This window comes from Rhinoraja longicauda, chromosome 33 (assembly GCF_053455715.1).
Source record: "Rhinoraja longicauda isolate Sanriku21f chromosome 33, sRhiLon1.1, whole genome shotgun sequence".
NCBI lineage: Eukaryota > Metazoa > Chordata > Chondrichthyes > Rajiformes > Arhynchobatidae > Rhinoraja > Rhinoraja longicauda.
In genome coordinates, this window is record NC_135985.1 from 21311093 (window position 1) to 21327236 (window position 16144).

At 47.1% G+C, this 16144-nt stretch overlaps 1 protein-coding gene across 1 annotated transcript in view; it reads left to right on the forward strand.

Moving 5' to 3' along the window:
* The window catches only part of slco3a1a (solute carrier organic anion transporter family member 3A1a), a 218885-nt gene extending 206078 nt beyond the window's left edge, over window positions 1-12807 (forward strand). The window contains 1 exon segment of the mRNA XM_078427517.1: window positions 615-12807. Coding sequence (XP_078283643.1) covers window positions 615-997 — 383 coding nt within the window. The 3' untranslated portion in view covers window positions 998-12807.
* The last annotated feature ends 3337 nt before the right edge of the window (window positions 12808-16144 follow it).

Genomic DNA, 16144 nt, shown 5'->3' on the forward strand with positions numbered 1-16144 from the left:
CGAGCCAACACTGCCATTCAATGTGATCATGGCTGATCATCCACAATCAGTACCCCGTTCCTGCCTTCTCCCCATACCCCCTGACTCCGCTATCATTAAGAGCTCTAACTCGCTCTCTCTTGAAAGCATCCAGAGAATTGGCCTCGACTGCCTTCTGAGGCAGAGAATTCCACAGCTTCACAACTCTCTGAGTGAAAAAGTTTTTCCTCATCTCCGTTCTAAATGGCCTACCCCTTATTCTTAAACTGCGGCCCCTGGTTCTGGACTCCCCCAACATCGGGAACATGTTTCCTGCCTCTAGCGTGTCCCATCCCTTAATAATCTTATATGTTTCAATAAGATCCCCTCTCATCCTTCTAAATTCCAGCGTATACAAGCCCAGTCACTCCAGTCTTTCAACATACGACAGTCCCGCCATTGCGGGAATTACTTGGGCCTTGTTGGGATAGTATGGGAAGGTGCGGACAGAACGGTCGGGGGTGGGATGGGATGGAAAGTTAAAGCGAGCCTTGCCTCAGCCTAGGCCGGCAGCATCAGTGGCGGGTCAATGCATCGATCTGTTCGGGCCACTTTTCCAGTCTGCTCTCGTGTGACGCCATTTTCTCCTTCGACAGGCTTCATCCCTCCTCCTCTCATCTTTGGCGCTGGGATCGACTCGACCTGTTTGTTCTGGACCACCATCTGCGGGGAGCTGGGGGCCTGCATGTTGTACGACAACGTGGTGTACCGGTACCTCTACATCAGCATCGCCATCACCCTGAAGATCCTGGCCTTCATCCTGTACACCACCACCTGGCACTGCCTGAGGAGGAACGCCAAGTACATGAGGGATGATAAGGGCAACCTCCAGCCACTCACGGCCAACAGCCTCTTTGTATCGACCCTGACGCTGGACACAGTGGAGAGGGACTCCACGCACCACCCTTCACAAAAGACCAAATTCATCTACAACCTTGAGGACCATGAGTGGTGTGAAAATATGGAATCCGTCCTATAAAAAAAGAAAGAGATCTCATTTTGTACATTGTGTTTTTGAATGGAAGAAACGATATGTAATGGTGCCCAAACTTTAAAACAAAAACGAGTTTTTTGTTTGCAAGCCATGAGCGAGGGCCTAAAGCGGATTGGGAATTAACAATTGAGAAGTTGGTTGTATATTTGTGAGTGAGAGGGTTGTTCAGCGTAGCGCACTGATGTTTTGTCAAGGTGCATAGTTTCGATTGATGTCTTGCTCGAATGCCTTGAACCAGTATTGCTGGGATACTCCGCATCCGAGAGTGGCCTGGTGAGGGATCTCGCCACTTGAGTCGTGCTTCTGTGGGGTCTTTGCCCGGCAGACGTTGGGCACTTGCCCTTCACTCGGTCCTTTGAACCAAAGGTTCCACCTGAAAGGGGGTCCTCGCGATTGCCGAACGGGACAAATGGGCTTCCTTCGAGTCTTCTTTCCAGGAGGGGGATTGCGAAGAGCTCCAGCTCCCAACTGAATTGGGCCAGGAGGTGACGCCCTTTGGAGTGGTAGCGGATTACCAGACCTGCTGCAGTTCTCCAGTGAGGGAGAACACCAGGACATGTGTCTGATCAAGGCTAATGTTACGCACCAGAGATGTGAATGGATTAATCTCTCCACAATAAAGACCGCAGGGCTCGAGAGCAATGAGACGCTAACAAACCCTGTGAACACTCTGTCCTCTTGTAAATAAACGTGTGGACGTCCCGTCACTTGGCAGTAGAGAGGAGGAATAATTTGCCTCTTCGATATCTTAATCATTTATCTCTAGTCTTGGCTGAGAAAAGGGTTCCACGATACGTTACATTTTCCCTTTAAAGCACTTAGAGTCTCTTATTTTGCAGCTCCACCTCCCCCACAGCTAATTAATCCTTCAAAAGTTGTGTTTCAGTGTCTTGCCTGCAAGTATGTATTTGAGTTTTAAAATAGCAAATTGTGCATCTCATCAATGGCTCACTGAGAATCACCAGCTGAAGCAACATTTGGCTCTCTTCTATCTATGCAGCACTCATGTGTGGGAAGGAACTGCAGATGCTGGTTTACACCGAAGATAGAGAGAGGTTCAAAATGTTGGAGTAACTCAGCGGGTCAGGCAGCATCTCTGGAGAACAGGAATAGGGTCTGAAGAAGGGTCTCGACCTGAAACGTCACCTGTTCCTTTTTCTCCTGAGATGCTGCTGAGTTACTGAGTTACTGATGACCCGCTGAGTTACTGCAGCATTTCGTGTCTCTCGTGAATCGTAGTTCATCATGGAAACAGTCGGGGCCGAGCATTTCAGGCCTGTGACGTCTCGTTCAGTTTTAAAGATCCAGCATGAAATCAGGCCTTTCAACCCATTGGGTCCACGCCGACCATTCACACCAGTTCTCAGTCATCCCATATTAGGGGCGATTTTACTGGGGCCGACTAACCTGTAAACAGGGATGTGGGAGGAAACCGAAGCACCCAGAGGAAACCCACGTGGTCACAGTGAGAACGTGTAAACTCCATTTCAATAGCAGCCGAGGGCAAGATTGAACCCGGGTCTCTGGCGCTGTGAGGCAGCAGCTCTACCACCTGGCATCACCCCAAATGTTTCATATGTATTCTGAAGAAAGGCCAGTGGCCTGAAATGTTCATTGTTTCCCTCTCCGCTGAGGCAGCCTGAACTGCTGAGTATTTCCAGCATTTTCTCATTACAGAGAGTTCCAGTTCACTGCGATTGTTTAGTGACCATGTATGTGAGTCCCAATCTTGTTCTTTCCCTGTGACTATTCTCTTCCCCTTTGAAAGAGATAATGAATCTGCTTCCACAGCCCTTTCTGAAAACCTATTCTAGAATCACAACTCTCTGAGTCTTTGCCAATTCGATTAGACGTGTTTTCTTTGGTTCTTGGATTATTCGCTGTTGACCTTTCTGCTGATGGAAATAGTTTCTCCCCATCTATTGAATCAAAATGTCTCTTTATAAATCTCGTTTCACAAGGAATTAATCATCAAACCCACTCATCAAGAACTCTGTAGAAACAAAGAATTACAGATGCTGCTTTATACAAAAGGATACAAAGTGCTGGAGTAATTTAAGATTAGGAGGCAGAGATCAGCCATGATTGAATGGCGGAGTGGACTCAATGGGCCCGAATGGCCTAATTCTACTCCTATAACTTGTGAACTGGTGAAGATGGAAAGGCTGCAGAGAAGATTTAAGCTGGAAAGGGCGCAGGGACGATTTACAAGGATGTTGCCAGGACTCGAGAGCCTGAGCTACAGGGAGAGGTTGAGCAGGCGAGGACTTTATTCCTTGGAGCGCAGGAAGATGAGGGGTGATTTTGTAGAGGTGCAAAAATATCATGAGAAGAATAGATAGGGTAAATGCAGTCTTTTGCCCAGAGTAGGGGAAGCAAGTACCAGAGGACATAGGTTTAAGTTGAGAAGGGAAAGATTTAATAAGAACCTGAGGGGTCACTTTTTTTACACAAAGTGTGGTGGGTATTTGGAACAAACTGCCGGAAGAGCACGATGTTCAAAAATCATTTGGACAGATACATGGATAGGACAGGTTTAGAGGGATATGGGCCAAACACAGGCAGGTAGGACTAGTGTAGATGGGACATGTTGGTCAGTCTGGACAAGATGGGATGAAGAGGCTGTTTCCACGCTGCATGACTCCATCACTCAGCGGGTCAGGCAGCATCTCTGGAGAACATGGATTCTCAAACGGTCCTGGCTCGAAATTTCACCTATCCATGTTCACCAGAGATGCTGCCTGACCCGTTGAGTTACCACAGCACTTTGTGTTTAGATTCCTATTAAAAAAATTTCCCCTTCAAATTAAACCTATCTCCTCTGGTCCTCGATTCACCAAGAGACTCTGTGCATCGGGACACAGGGCAGAACATGCCCTGGCAAATGCATGAACTGTGTGATCAGGGCCACAGGACAGAACCGTTTCAGTTGTCCTTCGACAATTTCTGACAGACATTTATTTCTGTGAGATTCATTGAGAGCCTCCTGCCCTCACAGCACATCAGTCATCTTTATGATATCTTTTCCCATGTCCCTGGTCTCTCCTGAGTCTGTATAATGAGCCAGGCTGCCTCCAACGTGAAGTGGTGCTCATTCCACCAAAAGATTCATCACAGAAGACCCACGAGGATGTGGAGTCAAATCCATCTGCTCTATTTGCCTGCCCCTCTAAAGGGCAACAGCCTAGAACTCCTGTGTCCTTAAAGCAGTAGGTAATGAGCTCAGTGACACTTTTGTTCTCCCCCTTGTGAAGCCCCACAACACCACTGACCTATTCTGGATTGTTTTAGTTTAGAGATACAGCGCAGAAACAGGCCCTTCGGCCCACCGGGTCCACGCTGGCAAGCGATCCCCGCACACTGGCACTTGCCCTACACGCCCTGGGGACCATTTACAATTATACCAAGCCAATTAACCTACAAACCTGTACGTCTTTGAAGTGTGGGAGGAAACCGGAGCACCTGCAGAAAACCCACGCAGGTCACGGGGAGAACGTGCAAACTCCATACAGACAGCACCCGTGGTCAGGATCAAACCTGGGTCTGTGGCGCTGTGAGGCAGCAACTCTACCGCTGCGCCACCATGTTGGCCACTTGTAGCAGGTTTAAGTTTAGGTTTGTTATTGTCAGGCGTACCGACGTACAGTGAAAAGCTTTGTTTTGCATGCTTCCCAAACAGATCAGATATACTATCAATCGATAGAGCAAAGCGGCAGTTGCAGAGTGCAGGATATAGCAAATGCAGCACATCAGTACCAGAGACAAAGTTACATGTCCACAATGGGGTATAGATGAATCGGGCAGTACCCGGGCTTGTGGAAGGACCATTCAGAAGCCTAATAACTGATGAAGCTGGTCCTGAGTCTGGCGGTGCACACTTTCAGGTTTTTGTACCTTCTGCCTGACTAGAGCGGGGAGAGAGGTGACCCTGGGGTGGGTCAAGTATTTGATTATGTTAGCTGTTTTTCAGAGGTGGTGTGAAGTATCGATGGAGTCAATGGTGGGAAGTCTGGTCTGTGTGATGGACTGGGCTACATCTACAACCTTCTGCGATTTCTTGTAGTCTTGGGCAGAGCTGTTCCCAAAACCAATCTGTGAAGCAACCCAACAGTACACCTCCTATGGTGCATCTGTAGAAGTCTGTAAGAGTCACTGGAGACATGTCAAATTTCCTCAAAGCCGGCTTTCCTAACCTTGTGCCAGTTTTTCTAGTGAAGTTGCGCCCACAAAGCTGTTATGCAGGGAGTTCTGAGACTGAGGATAAAGGAACAATTGTGTAGGAAAATAACTGCAGATGCTGGTACAAATCGAAGGTATCACAAAATGCTGGAGTAACTCAGCGGGTCAGGCAGCATCTCAGGAGAGAAGGAATGGGTGACGTTTCGGATCGAGACCCTTCTTCAGACTGATGTCAGGGGAGGGGGCGGGACAGAGATAGGATTTAGTCGGAGACAGGAAGACTGTCGGAGAACTGGGAAGGGGGAGGGGAAAAAGAGGGACAGAGGAACTATCTGAAGTTAGAGAAATCAATGTTCATACCGCTGGGGTGTAAGCTGCCCCAGCGAAAAATGAGATGCTGTTCCTCCAATTTGCTGTGGGCCTCACTCTGACAATGACATAGAACAATTGTGGTGTGTAATTCATTTTAGTTTAGTTTATTGTCATGTGTACCGCGGTACAGTAAAAAGCTTTTTGTTGCATGCTGTCAAGTCAGGGAAAAGACTGTACATGATTACAATCACCAGTGTACAGATGCTAGATAATGGGGATACATTTAGTGCAAAATAAAGTCTAGTAAAGTCTGATTCAAGATAGTTTGAGGGTTTCCAATGAGGTAGATGGGAGATCAGGATCAATAGACAATAGACAATAGACAATAGGTGCAGGAGGAGGCCATTCGGCCCTTCGAGCCAGCACCGCCATTCAATGTGATCATGGCTGATCATTCTCAATCAGTACCCCGTTCCTGCCTTCTCCCCATACCCCCTGACTCCGCTATCCTTAAGAGCTCTATTCAGCTCTCTCTTGAATGCATTCAGAGAATTGGCCTCCACTGCCTTCTGAGGCAGAGAATTCCACAGATTCACAACTCTCTGACTGAAAAGGTTTTTCCTCATCTCAGTTCTAAATGGCCTACCCCTTATTCTTAAACTGTGGCTCCTTGTTCTGGACTCCCCCAACATTGGGAACATGTTTCCTGCTCTAACGTGTCCAACCCCTTAATAATCTTATACGTTTCGATAAGATCTCCTCTCATCCTTCTAAATTCCAGTGTATACAAGCCTAGTCGCTCCAGTCTTTCAACATATGAAAGTCCCGCCATTCCGGGAATTAACCTAGTAAACCTACGCTGCACACCCTCAATAGCAAGAATATCCTTCCTCAAATTTGGAGACCAAAACTGCACACAATACTCCAGGTGCGGTCTCACTAGGGCCCTGTACAACTGCAGAAGGACCTCTTTGCTCCTATACTCAACTCCTCTTGTTATGAAGGCCAACATTCCATTGGCTTTCTTCACTGCTAGTTGGTGGTAGGATAGTTCAGTTGCCCGGTAACAATCATAACATAAAAACAAACAGACAAACTATCCTAACGGAGAAGCGGCGAATAAACAACGCCAGCGTCCTCTCACGTCAGGGTCCGGCAGTATACAACACAAAGCACAGGACACACAGATACAATTTTTACACAAACAGCCATCACAGTGATTGCTCTAGGCACACCCTCACTGTGATGGAAGGCAAAGAAAAGTCTTATCTCCTCCTCATTCTTCTCCCGTGGTGCCACGAGGTGATCGAGGCTCCCAACTTTTTGAAGTTGTGGTTGATCGTCCACAATCAGTAACCTGTGCCTGCCTTCTCCCCCTATCCCTTGATTCCGCTAGCCTCTAGAGCTCTATCTAACTCTCTTTTAAATCCCTGACATGAAGCACGTTTATTCCCTTGAATGAGATCTGGCAATCTCCCAGTGCATGGCTACTGATTTATCCTCATCCCTTAACCCTGAGATTTTGCCATTTTCGCAGCTGCTCTCCTGGTGTTGGTCGGTAATTTAGTTGTCCACCGTGATTGATTAGCTCAGGGACCTGGAGACGTTCCCTGTTGAGAGATGTCCTCTAAGCACAAGGTGGCAGGTCCAACCAACTGCACTGTCAAGCACTGAAACTCTCAAAGGCCTTCATCTGCCTGACGGCAAGGAGTCTCAAGGCCAGGAACTCATCAGATGCATCCATTCCCCTCCCACCGTGGCTGACTGAGTCTCGTCTCCTTTATACCACTGATATTGTAGGTTATAGTAGGTTTGCAGACCTACAGTTAGGGTTGCCAACTGTCCCGTATTAGCCGGGACATCCCGTATTTTGGTTTGTCCCGTACGGGACCATCCTTTCCCATATTAGGCCAGGGGGGGCGCTGTAGGCCCGGACGCTGTAGGCCCGGACGCTGTAGGCCCGGACACTGTAGGCCCAGACAGTGTAGGTCCGGACAGGGTAGGCCCAGAGGCCCGGGCGCTGTAGGCACAGACGCTGTAGGCCCGGACGCTGTAGGCCCGGAAGCTGTATGCCCGGACAGTGTAGATCCAGACAGGGTAGGCCTGGAGGCCCGGGCGCCGCCTAACGGAGGTTACATAGCAACCCGCCTCCCGGCCTGGCCAGCCACCATTGGTAGAGTGGGAGCACATGGCCGCTGGCTGGGTGAGGTCACGTAGGACGCGGGGCGGTGATGTCACTTTGTCCCTTATTTGCGAGTGAGATAGTTGGTAACCCTACCTACAGTACTGCATGTTGTCAGGAGCACCACACACATATCTGCACTCCTTATTTAAAAAGGTATGAGAGGCAGTTTAGAGAAGTTGGGCGGTACAGTGGTGTAGCGGTAGAGTTGCTGCCTTACAGCGCCAGGGACCTGGGTTCGATCCTGACTGTGGGTGCTTGTCTGTACGGAGTTTGTACATTCTCCCTGTGACCACATGGATTATCTCTGGGATCACTGGCATCCTCCCACACTCTAAAGACGTACAGGTTTGTAGGTTAATTGGCTTGGTATAAATGTAAATTGTCTTTTGTGGGTGTAGTAGTCTGGGTAAATAGTCCCCAGTTACTCCAGCATTTTGTGTCTAAGTTACTCCAGCATTTTGTGTCTACCTAGTGGGTGTATATTAGTGTTAGTGTGCAGAGATTGCTGTTCAGCTCAGACTCGATGGACCGAAGGGCCTGTTTCCACGCTGTATCCCAAAACTACACCAAACTAAACTAAGGTTCAGGTTCAATCCTGGACTGGCAGGGCGGTCTTGTGGAAAACAATTGAGCAGATTCAGTCCATACTCATTGAAATTTAGAAACATTTTAATAAAACAATAATCTTCTGAGAAGGCGTAACAAGATAGATGTTGTGAGGTGACTTCATCATGTGGGGTAATCTGGAGCGGGAGGGCACAGTTACGTTAATGTATTCCGCAATTTAAGGTACAAATTGAGCAAGGCTGGTGGAATTGCTTCTAAATTCCGGTGGCGCAACGATAGAGTTGCTGCTTTACAGCGAATGCAGCGCCGGAGACTCAGGTTCGATCCTGACTACGGGTGCTGTACTGTAAGGAGTTTGTACGTTCTCCCCGTGACCTGCGTGGGTTTTCTCCGAGATCTTCGGTTTCCTCCCACACTCCAAAGACGTACAGGTATGTAGGTTAATTGACTGGGTAAATGTAAAAATTCTCCCTAGTGTGTGTGGGATAGTGTTAATGTGCGGGGATCGCTGGGCGGCGCGGACTTGGTGGGCCAAAGGGCCTGTTTCCGCGCTGTATCTGAAATATGAAAATAAATTGTACGTGAGTTGTAGAATCTGGGGGAAGTTGATCCGGTTTGGAGAGATATGGGCCAAATGCAAGCAGGTGGGACTATTGTAGATGGGGCATGTTACCCGCGTGGGCAAGTTGGGCTGAAGGGCCTGTTTCTACACATTTGTCCTGTTTTTTTCCTTGGTTTCCAGTTATTTCCCCCACCCTCCCTACTCGATTAGTCTGAAGAAGGGTTCCAGCCCCATAGGTCAACTGTGCATTTTCTCCAGAGATGTTGCCTGACCCGCTGAGTTACTCTAGTATTTTGTGCCTATCTTTGGTGTTGACCAGCATCGGCAGTTCCTTTTTATTGCAGAACACCAAGTGTTGGACTAACTCAGCAGGTCAGGCATGGTCTCTGGCAGGCATGGGTAGGTGACATTTTAGGTTGGGACTCTTCTTCAGACTGCCTTTGGCAAGAACAGGCAGAAACAATCAGTCTGCCAAGGTTTGTAGATTTTGGGAAGTTTTTTTTTGAAACAGGTAGTTTGGGTAGGAAGGAACTGCAGATGCTGGTATAAACTGGATAGGCACAAAAAGCTGGAGTAACACAGCAGGTCAGACAACATCTGAGGAGTATAAGAAGATAACTGCAGATGCTGGTACAAATCGAAGGTTTTTATTCACAAAATGCTGGAGTAACTCAGCAGGTCAGGCAGCATCTCGGGAGAGAAGGAATGGATGACGTTTCGGGTCGAGACCCTTCTTCAGACATCTGAGGAGAACAGGAATGGGTGACGTTTCGGGTCGAGACCCTTCTTCTGAAGAAGGGTCCCGACCCGAAAAGTCAACAACGCATTTTCTCCAGAGATGTTGCCTGACCGTTCTGCAGAAGGGTCTCAACCCAAAACATCACCTATTCCTTTTCTCCTCAGATGCTGTCTGACCTGCTGAGTTAATCCAGCCTTTTGTGCCTTTCGAGGGAACTATAAGGCTGGAGATATCTTCCAAAATGTAGCAGTCTCTGAATACTGGATTTGAATATCAAATTCCTGGATAGGGTGGAGCACAGAATGAGCTGCCAGAAACTATCATTGGGCCAAGCCAACACTATGAAAAGCACAAACGTTTTTTTTTAAATGACATGTTTTTATTCTGAAACCCCTTTCACTTTATGTTTACCTTGGCATCCTCTGTAATTTAGAATCTAGGTGCTATTTATTTTCCATTCTGGTTTTGTGCCAACCTACCTCTTCTGTCCCTATTCTAGCTAATAACGATGGCATTATATCAGCTTATAAATCGCTGCCATTTAAGGTATAAATTGAGCAAGGCTGGTGGAAGTGCTCCAAAAATATAGGTGGGTGGTAGAATCTGGGGAAAGTTGATCAGATTTGGAGGGATATGGGCCAAATGCATGCAGGTGGGACTATTGTAGATGGGACCTGTTGGTTGGCGTGAGCAAGTTGGACCAAAGGACCTGTTTCCACGCTGTGTTAGGTGGGCATGGTGGCGCAGAGTTAGAGTTGCTACCTTGCAGTGCCAAGGACCCAGGTTCGATCCTGACACGGGTGCTGTACGTTCGCCCCGTGACCTGGGTGGGTTTTCTCCAGGACCTCCGGTTTCCTCCCGCGCTCCAAAGACATACAGGCTTGTAGGTTAATTGGCTTTGGTAAAATTGGCCCTGGTGTGTAGGATAGTGTGTAAGTGTAGGTGATCGCTGGTCGGCACAGACTTGGTGGGCTGAAGAACCTGTTTCCACGCTGTATCTCTACATTTCTCCTCAGCTTAGTCCTAAATCCCATCCCTGTTTCTGACACTGTAAACCTTTGTTAGCGAAACCTAGCTCATGATGGTGGCACTGTGTTAGCTTATAAATCGCTGCCATCTCCTTCATTGCCATTCATTGAAACCTTCATCCCCATCGTTTTCCAGCTTGCCCTGCGATAACATTATTATCACTTTGTTTAAAAAGCGAGGAATAGCTGATACAAACCTCTCATCTGGCATGTGGACCCAATGCACATCACGTTCATCTCATTAGCCAGTCTTCAAATTCAACAAAAATATAAGAGATGAAAGGATAACAGAAAAAAAAAGATTAAAAACTATAAACTCAAAGAACTTTTGAAAGTGCGACTTCTTTTTATAGAGAAACGACCTTGCCATTTTGATTCATGAGTGTCAAGGCTCGTCTGGGATAATAAGGACAAGTTATAAAATATTCACTGTATTGGGATTCAGAGAAACATTTCTGTTTGTGCTCTCGGTTTCAATGTCAACTGTCTCGAAAGATTAGATTGTAGTTGCAAACATATTTGCTCTCCTTTGCAAAGGAGTTGGTGGAATAGATTTAGGATGAAATGAGGCATTTATTTCGTAAGCTTACACTGGACTCTGGACAGTTTTGGGCCGGATATCTGATGTAGGATGTGCTGGCATTGGAGAGGGTCCAGAGGAGGTCTATGAGAATGATCGGGTTAACATATGATGGAGCATTTGGTGGCACTGGGCCTGTACTCGCTGGAGTTTAGAAGGATGAGGGTCACATCATAGAAACTTATCGAATGGTGAAAGGCCTGAATAGAGTGGATATGGAGAGGATGTTACCACTAGTGGGGGAGTCTAGAACCAGAGGCCACAGTCTCAGAATAAGAGGACGTACATGTAGAAAGGAGATGAGGTGGAATTTCTTTAATCAGAGGGTGGTGAATCTGCGGAATTCATTGACACAGACGGTTGTGGAGGCCAAGTCAATAGATAATTTTAAGGCAGAAATTCACAGCTTGTTGGTTAGTATGGGTGTTATGGGGAGAAGGCAGGAGAATGGGGTTGAGAGGGAAACACATAGATCAGCCATGATTGCATGGCACAATAGACTCATTAGGCCAAATGGCCTAATTCTGCTCCTATAACTCCTGAACTGATGATTGCTTCACCAGAACGCGCATCACTTAGGCATGAAGATATTAACATTTTTATCAAAACGAGCTATTCAGCCCAAAATAGTTGGTGTCAGCATGTAGTCACCACAAAAGTCACCTCCTGCTCCCTCACCTAATTATTATTCCTATTCCCATCTCCTGAATTTATATAACTTCCTCTAAAATGCATCCATGATGTCTATCCTAGACAATCCCAATCATGAGAGGAAAAGATCAGGCAAATGTAGTCTTTTTCCCCAGAGTGGGAGGAATCAAGAACCAGAGGACACAGGTTTAAGGTGAGGGGGGAGAAAGATTTAATAGGAACCTGAAGGGTAATGTTTTTACATAAAGGTCGGTGAGTATATGGACCAAGCTGTCGGAGGAGGTAGTTGAGATAGGCACTATCATAACATTTAAAAGATATTTGGCCAGGTAAATGGATAGGATAGGTCTGGAAGGTTTTGGGCCAAGTGCGGGCAGGGGGGACTAGTGGAGATGGGGCATGTCGATCAACATGGGAAAGTTGGGCCGAAGGGCCTGTTTCCACACTGCATGACTCTAAGACTCTATACTAAACTGGTGACACCCAGACTCCTGATTAGAGGAACCATTTTAATATCATCTGCATTGATTCTTAAAGACTTCATCAACTTCTTTGTTTGAAATCAATCAAAGATCAAACTAGTTTAGTCTTTCCTGATGGGGATAATTCTTGTTCTCACCTTTTATGAACTATTTTTTGCACCATCTCCAGTGATGTTAATCCCTGTACATTAAGGATATACCGAGATTAGAACCGTTCAACATGTGGGTCAGTTCAAATTGTATCCCTTCATAGGACAAGAAGTATACCCCTCCTGACTCACTTTTTAAAGAGACTTACATGGAGCAGAATTAACACCACCGACTTTGTTCTTAACTCCAGATGCGTCAGCATTTCTTGTGCAAATGATATGTTGGTGCCCTTATCCTAATGGCCACCTGTTTCTCTTCTCGTGCTTGGTCATTTTAGAAATGACCCCAAATTGCATTGTGGACTAACAAATGTTTCCTCCTCACCCCCATTTAAATGCGCATCAATAATAAAAATTCAAATTACCACAAAAGACAAGAGTTCACTCATAATGTTATCATACTGCCCGCAGCAGTTACGGGCGGCACGGTGGCGCAGCGGTAGAGTTGCTGCCTTACAGCGCCAGAGACCCAGGTTCCATCCTGACTACGGCTGCTGTCTGCGTGGAGTTTTTACGTTCTTCACATGACCACGTGGGTTTTGTCCGGGTGCTCCGGTTTCCTCCCACGTTCCAAAGGCGTGCAGGTTTGTAAGTTAGTTGTCTTCGGTAAGAATCGTAAGTTGTCCCTAGTGTGTAGGATAGTGTTAGTGAATGGGGATCACTGATCGGCACGGACTTGGTGGGCCGAAGGGACTGTTCACTTGCTGTATCCCTAAAACTAAACTATAACTAAACTAAACTAACACAATAAGACCGGCAGGTTTCCAATGCCACCTGAGTTTCCACTCTGGTGTAGACGTCACTACAGAGGAATTTGGACAGTCAGGGGTAATAATCCCATTGAGCTTGCAATTTGGGCCAGCTAACAGTCATCTTGGCCAATCCCAGAATCTTGGCCACCAAGAGGCCTTTGACTCGTTGCTCCCTTCTCCTTCAGCGAGCCCTCAGGAAGCAGATCCTCCAAAGAGGAAGAGAGACAGCAGCCTCTCATTGTCCCATTAGACATGGGGCATGGACTCTGCAGGTTTAGCAGTCAGCCCTGGAAGCTGTAAACCCTGCAGAAACCTCTCCACACCACAACACCCCCATGCTCAGGACCAAACGTCCAGCTTGGGCAATACCTACGTCACACCCACACAGTCTGCAGATGTTTCGTCATTGTTTTTTTACACAAAGGTTGGAATAAGCTGTTGGAGAAGGTAGTTGAGGCAGGTATCATCATAACGTTCAAGAGACATTTGGACAGGTCTCTAGATAGGATAGGTTTAGAGGGATAAGGGCCAAGTGTGGGCAGGGTTAGTGTTTTACTATTTATGCCACTGCTATGTATAGGACTCCAAATCTAACACTGCCACAGGAACCAGGAGAAATGTACTGCCATGCACTTTAGCAATTGAACATAGAGTGAGCCCTGTTCCCTAAGGTTCTACCGGCCATGCTATCTGAAGATAAAAGAAGAGGAGGTCGGTGTGGGAGCGTTTCTGAGTGGAACATAAATGCTGGGATTTATTTCTTGGGCCGTGACTTTTTCTGACCCGACCTGAAAAGTCACTCTCGAGATGCTACCTGACCCTGGGTGTTACTCCAGCACTTTGTGCCTTTTTTGTTTGTAAGCCAGCATCTGCACTTCCTCGTTTCTGCGGCACGCAGTCACTGTTGCTGGTGTGGCCCAGTGATGAGATAACAATAGACAATAGACAATAGGTGCAGGAGGAGGCCATTCGGCCCTTCGAGCCAGCACCGCCATTCAATGTGATCATGGCTGATCATTCTCAATCAGTACCCCGTTCCTGCCTTCTCCCCATACCCCCTGACTCCGCTATCCTTAAGAGCTCTATCCAGCTCTCTCCTGAATGCATTCAGAGAATTGGCCTCCACTGCCTTCTGAGGATGGGGCCAGCGGCAGCTCCTGGTGGTTGTGCTGTGTGTCGTTGCTGCAGGGGGTGACAACGGAGGGGAGCGAGCAAGAAACTCCACCCAGCACTGTTGTTAGTCACAGCGACTCATCTCTCCGCGGCTGCAGGCAGTCCTGCCTAGCGCCTAACCACACGTGCAAACTCTTAATTAGCTGCCTGTCACAAACAGCGAGCAGCAGGATGACTTGGGAATCATTCTCCCTGAGAAATTTATGCAGGAGTTGTTTTTGTAGAACGTACACCTCCGTCAGACTGCCTTTCTCCATCCCCCAACACAAACCAACACGGTCCTTGCATCCGTTTAGAATTTTAGTTTCATTTCGTTTGGAGATACAGTGCGGAAACAGGCCCTTTGGCCCACCGAGTCCGCACCGACCAGCGATCCCCGCACATTAACACCACCCTACACACACACACACTAGGGACAATTATTACATTTATACCAAGCCAATTAACCCACGAACCTGTACGTCTTTGGAGACGTGATTCCCCGTGTGATTGGCACCAGTCTGCACGCAATCGTAATGCTCAAAGCATCCTGCGTACTTTGAAATGATGATGTGGGTTTCGAGGTAGAAAGCAGAGCATTCCTGGTGCAAGATAAAGTCATTCTCAGGCAGTTGGAAGAATATTCGACCTCATTAATTATGAAGTCATACACCACAGAAACAGGCCCTTCAGCCCAACAATCAAAGCTAATCCCATTTGCCCGCAACACTTGAAACATTTTGTATCCATGCATCTTGTCCAAACCTATCAATCCCTGCTTTAAAAATACCTAATGTTTAGTTTATTTCACAAAATGCTGGAGTAACTCAGCAGGTCAGGCAGCATCTCAGGAGAGAAGGAATGGGTGACGTTTCAGGTCGAGACCCTTCTTCAGACTGATTTCGTTTAGTTTAGTTTGGTTTAGAGATACAGTGCCAAAACAGGCCCTTCAGCCCAACCAGTGATCCCCATACACGAGCTCTACCCTATACACTAGCAACAATTTATCATTTTTACCAAAGCCAATTGACCGACAAACCTGCATGCCTTTGGAGTTTTTGAGGAAACCGGAGCACCCGGATGCTCTACCAACGTCTTGGGCTCCACAGCCATCTGTGGCAATGAATTCCACAGATTCACCACCCTCTGGCTAAAAGAAATTCCTTGACATCTCCTTTCGAAAGTTACATCCCTTTTATTCTGAGGCTGTGCCCTCTGGTTCTATACTCTCCCATTACTGGAAACATCTTTTCTGTGTGCACTCCATCGAGGGAGATGAGTACCCAGGCTCTCCCGATCCTAGCCCTGATGGAGCAAGGCAAGGTGCTGTTTGACCAACTTGCATTATTGAGTAGAGAGGTTATCTTATATCTGAAGAGTATTGACTGCACTTAGCTCCAAAAGATCAGAGTCACATCTATGGTAGATGTTTACGGCATGAAGATTAGTTGAAGACCTACCTTCATTTTTAGCTGAGAATGGAATCCTCAGACAAGCACAATGCATCACAAAGCAGTGACCTAATACAATTAGTGTGGAAGCTAAATTTAGTCCAGCATTCAGAGATTCTCCCCTTTCTCATTTTTGAATTGATTAAGATGAAATATAACATTATCTAATCATTGTCATTAAGATGGAAAGAGTGCAGAGAAGATTTATGAGGATGTTGCCAGGGTCCGAGCTGGAGAGGTTGGGCAGGCCACGACTTTATCCTTGGTCTGAAGATAGGCACAAAATGCTGGAGTAACTCAGCAGGGTCGGGCAGCGCCTCCGGAGAAAAGGAATAGGTGGCGT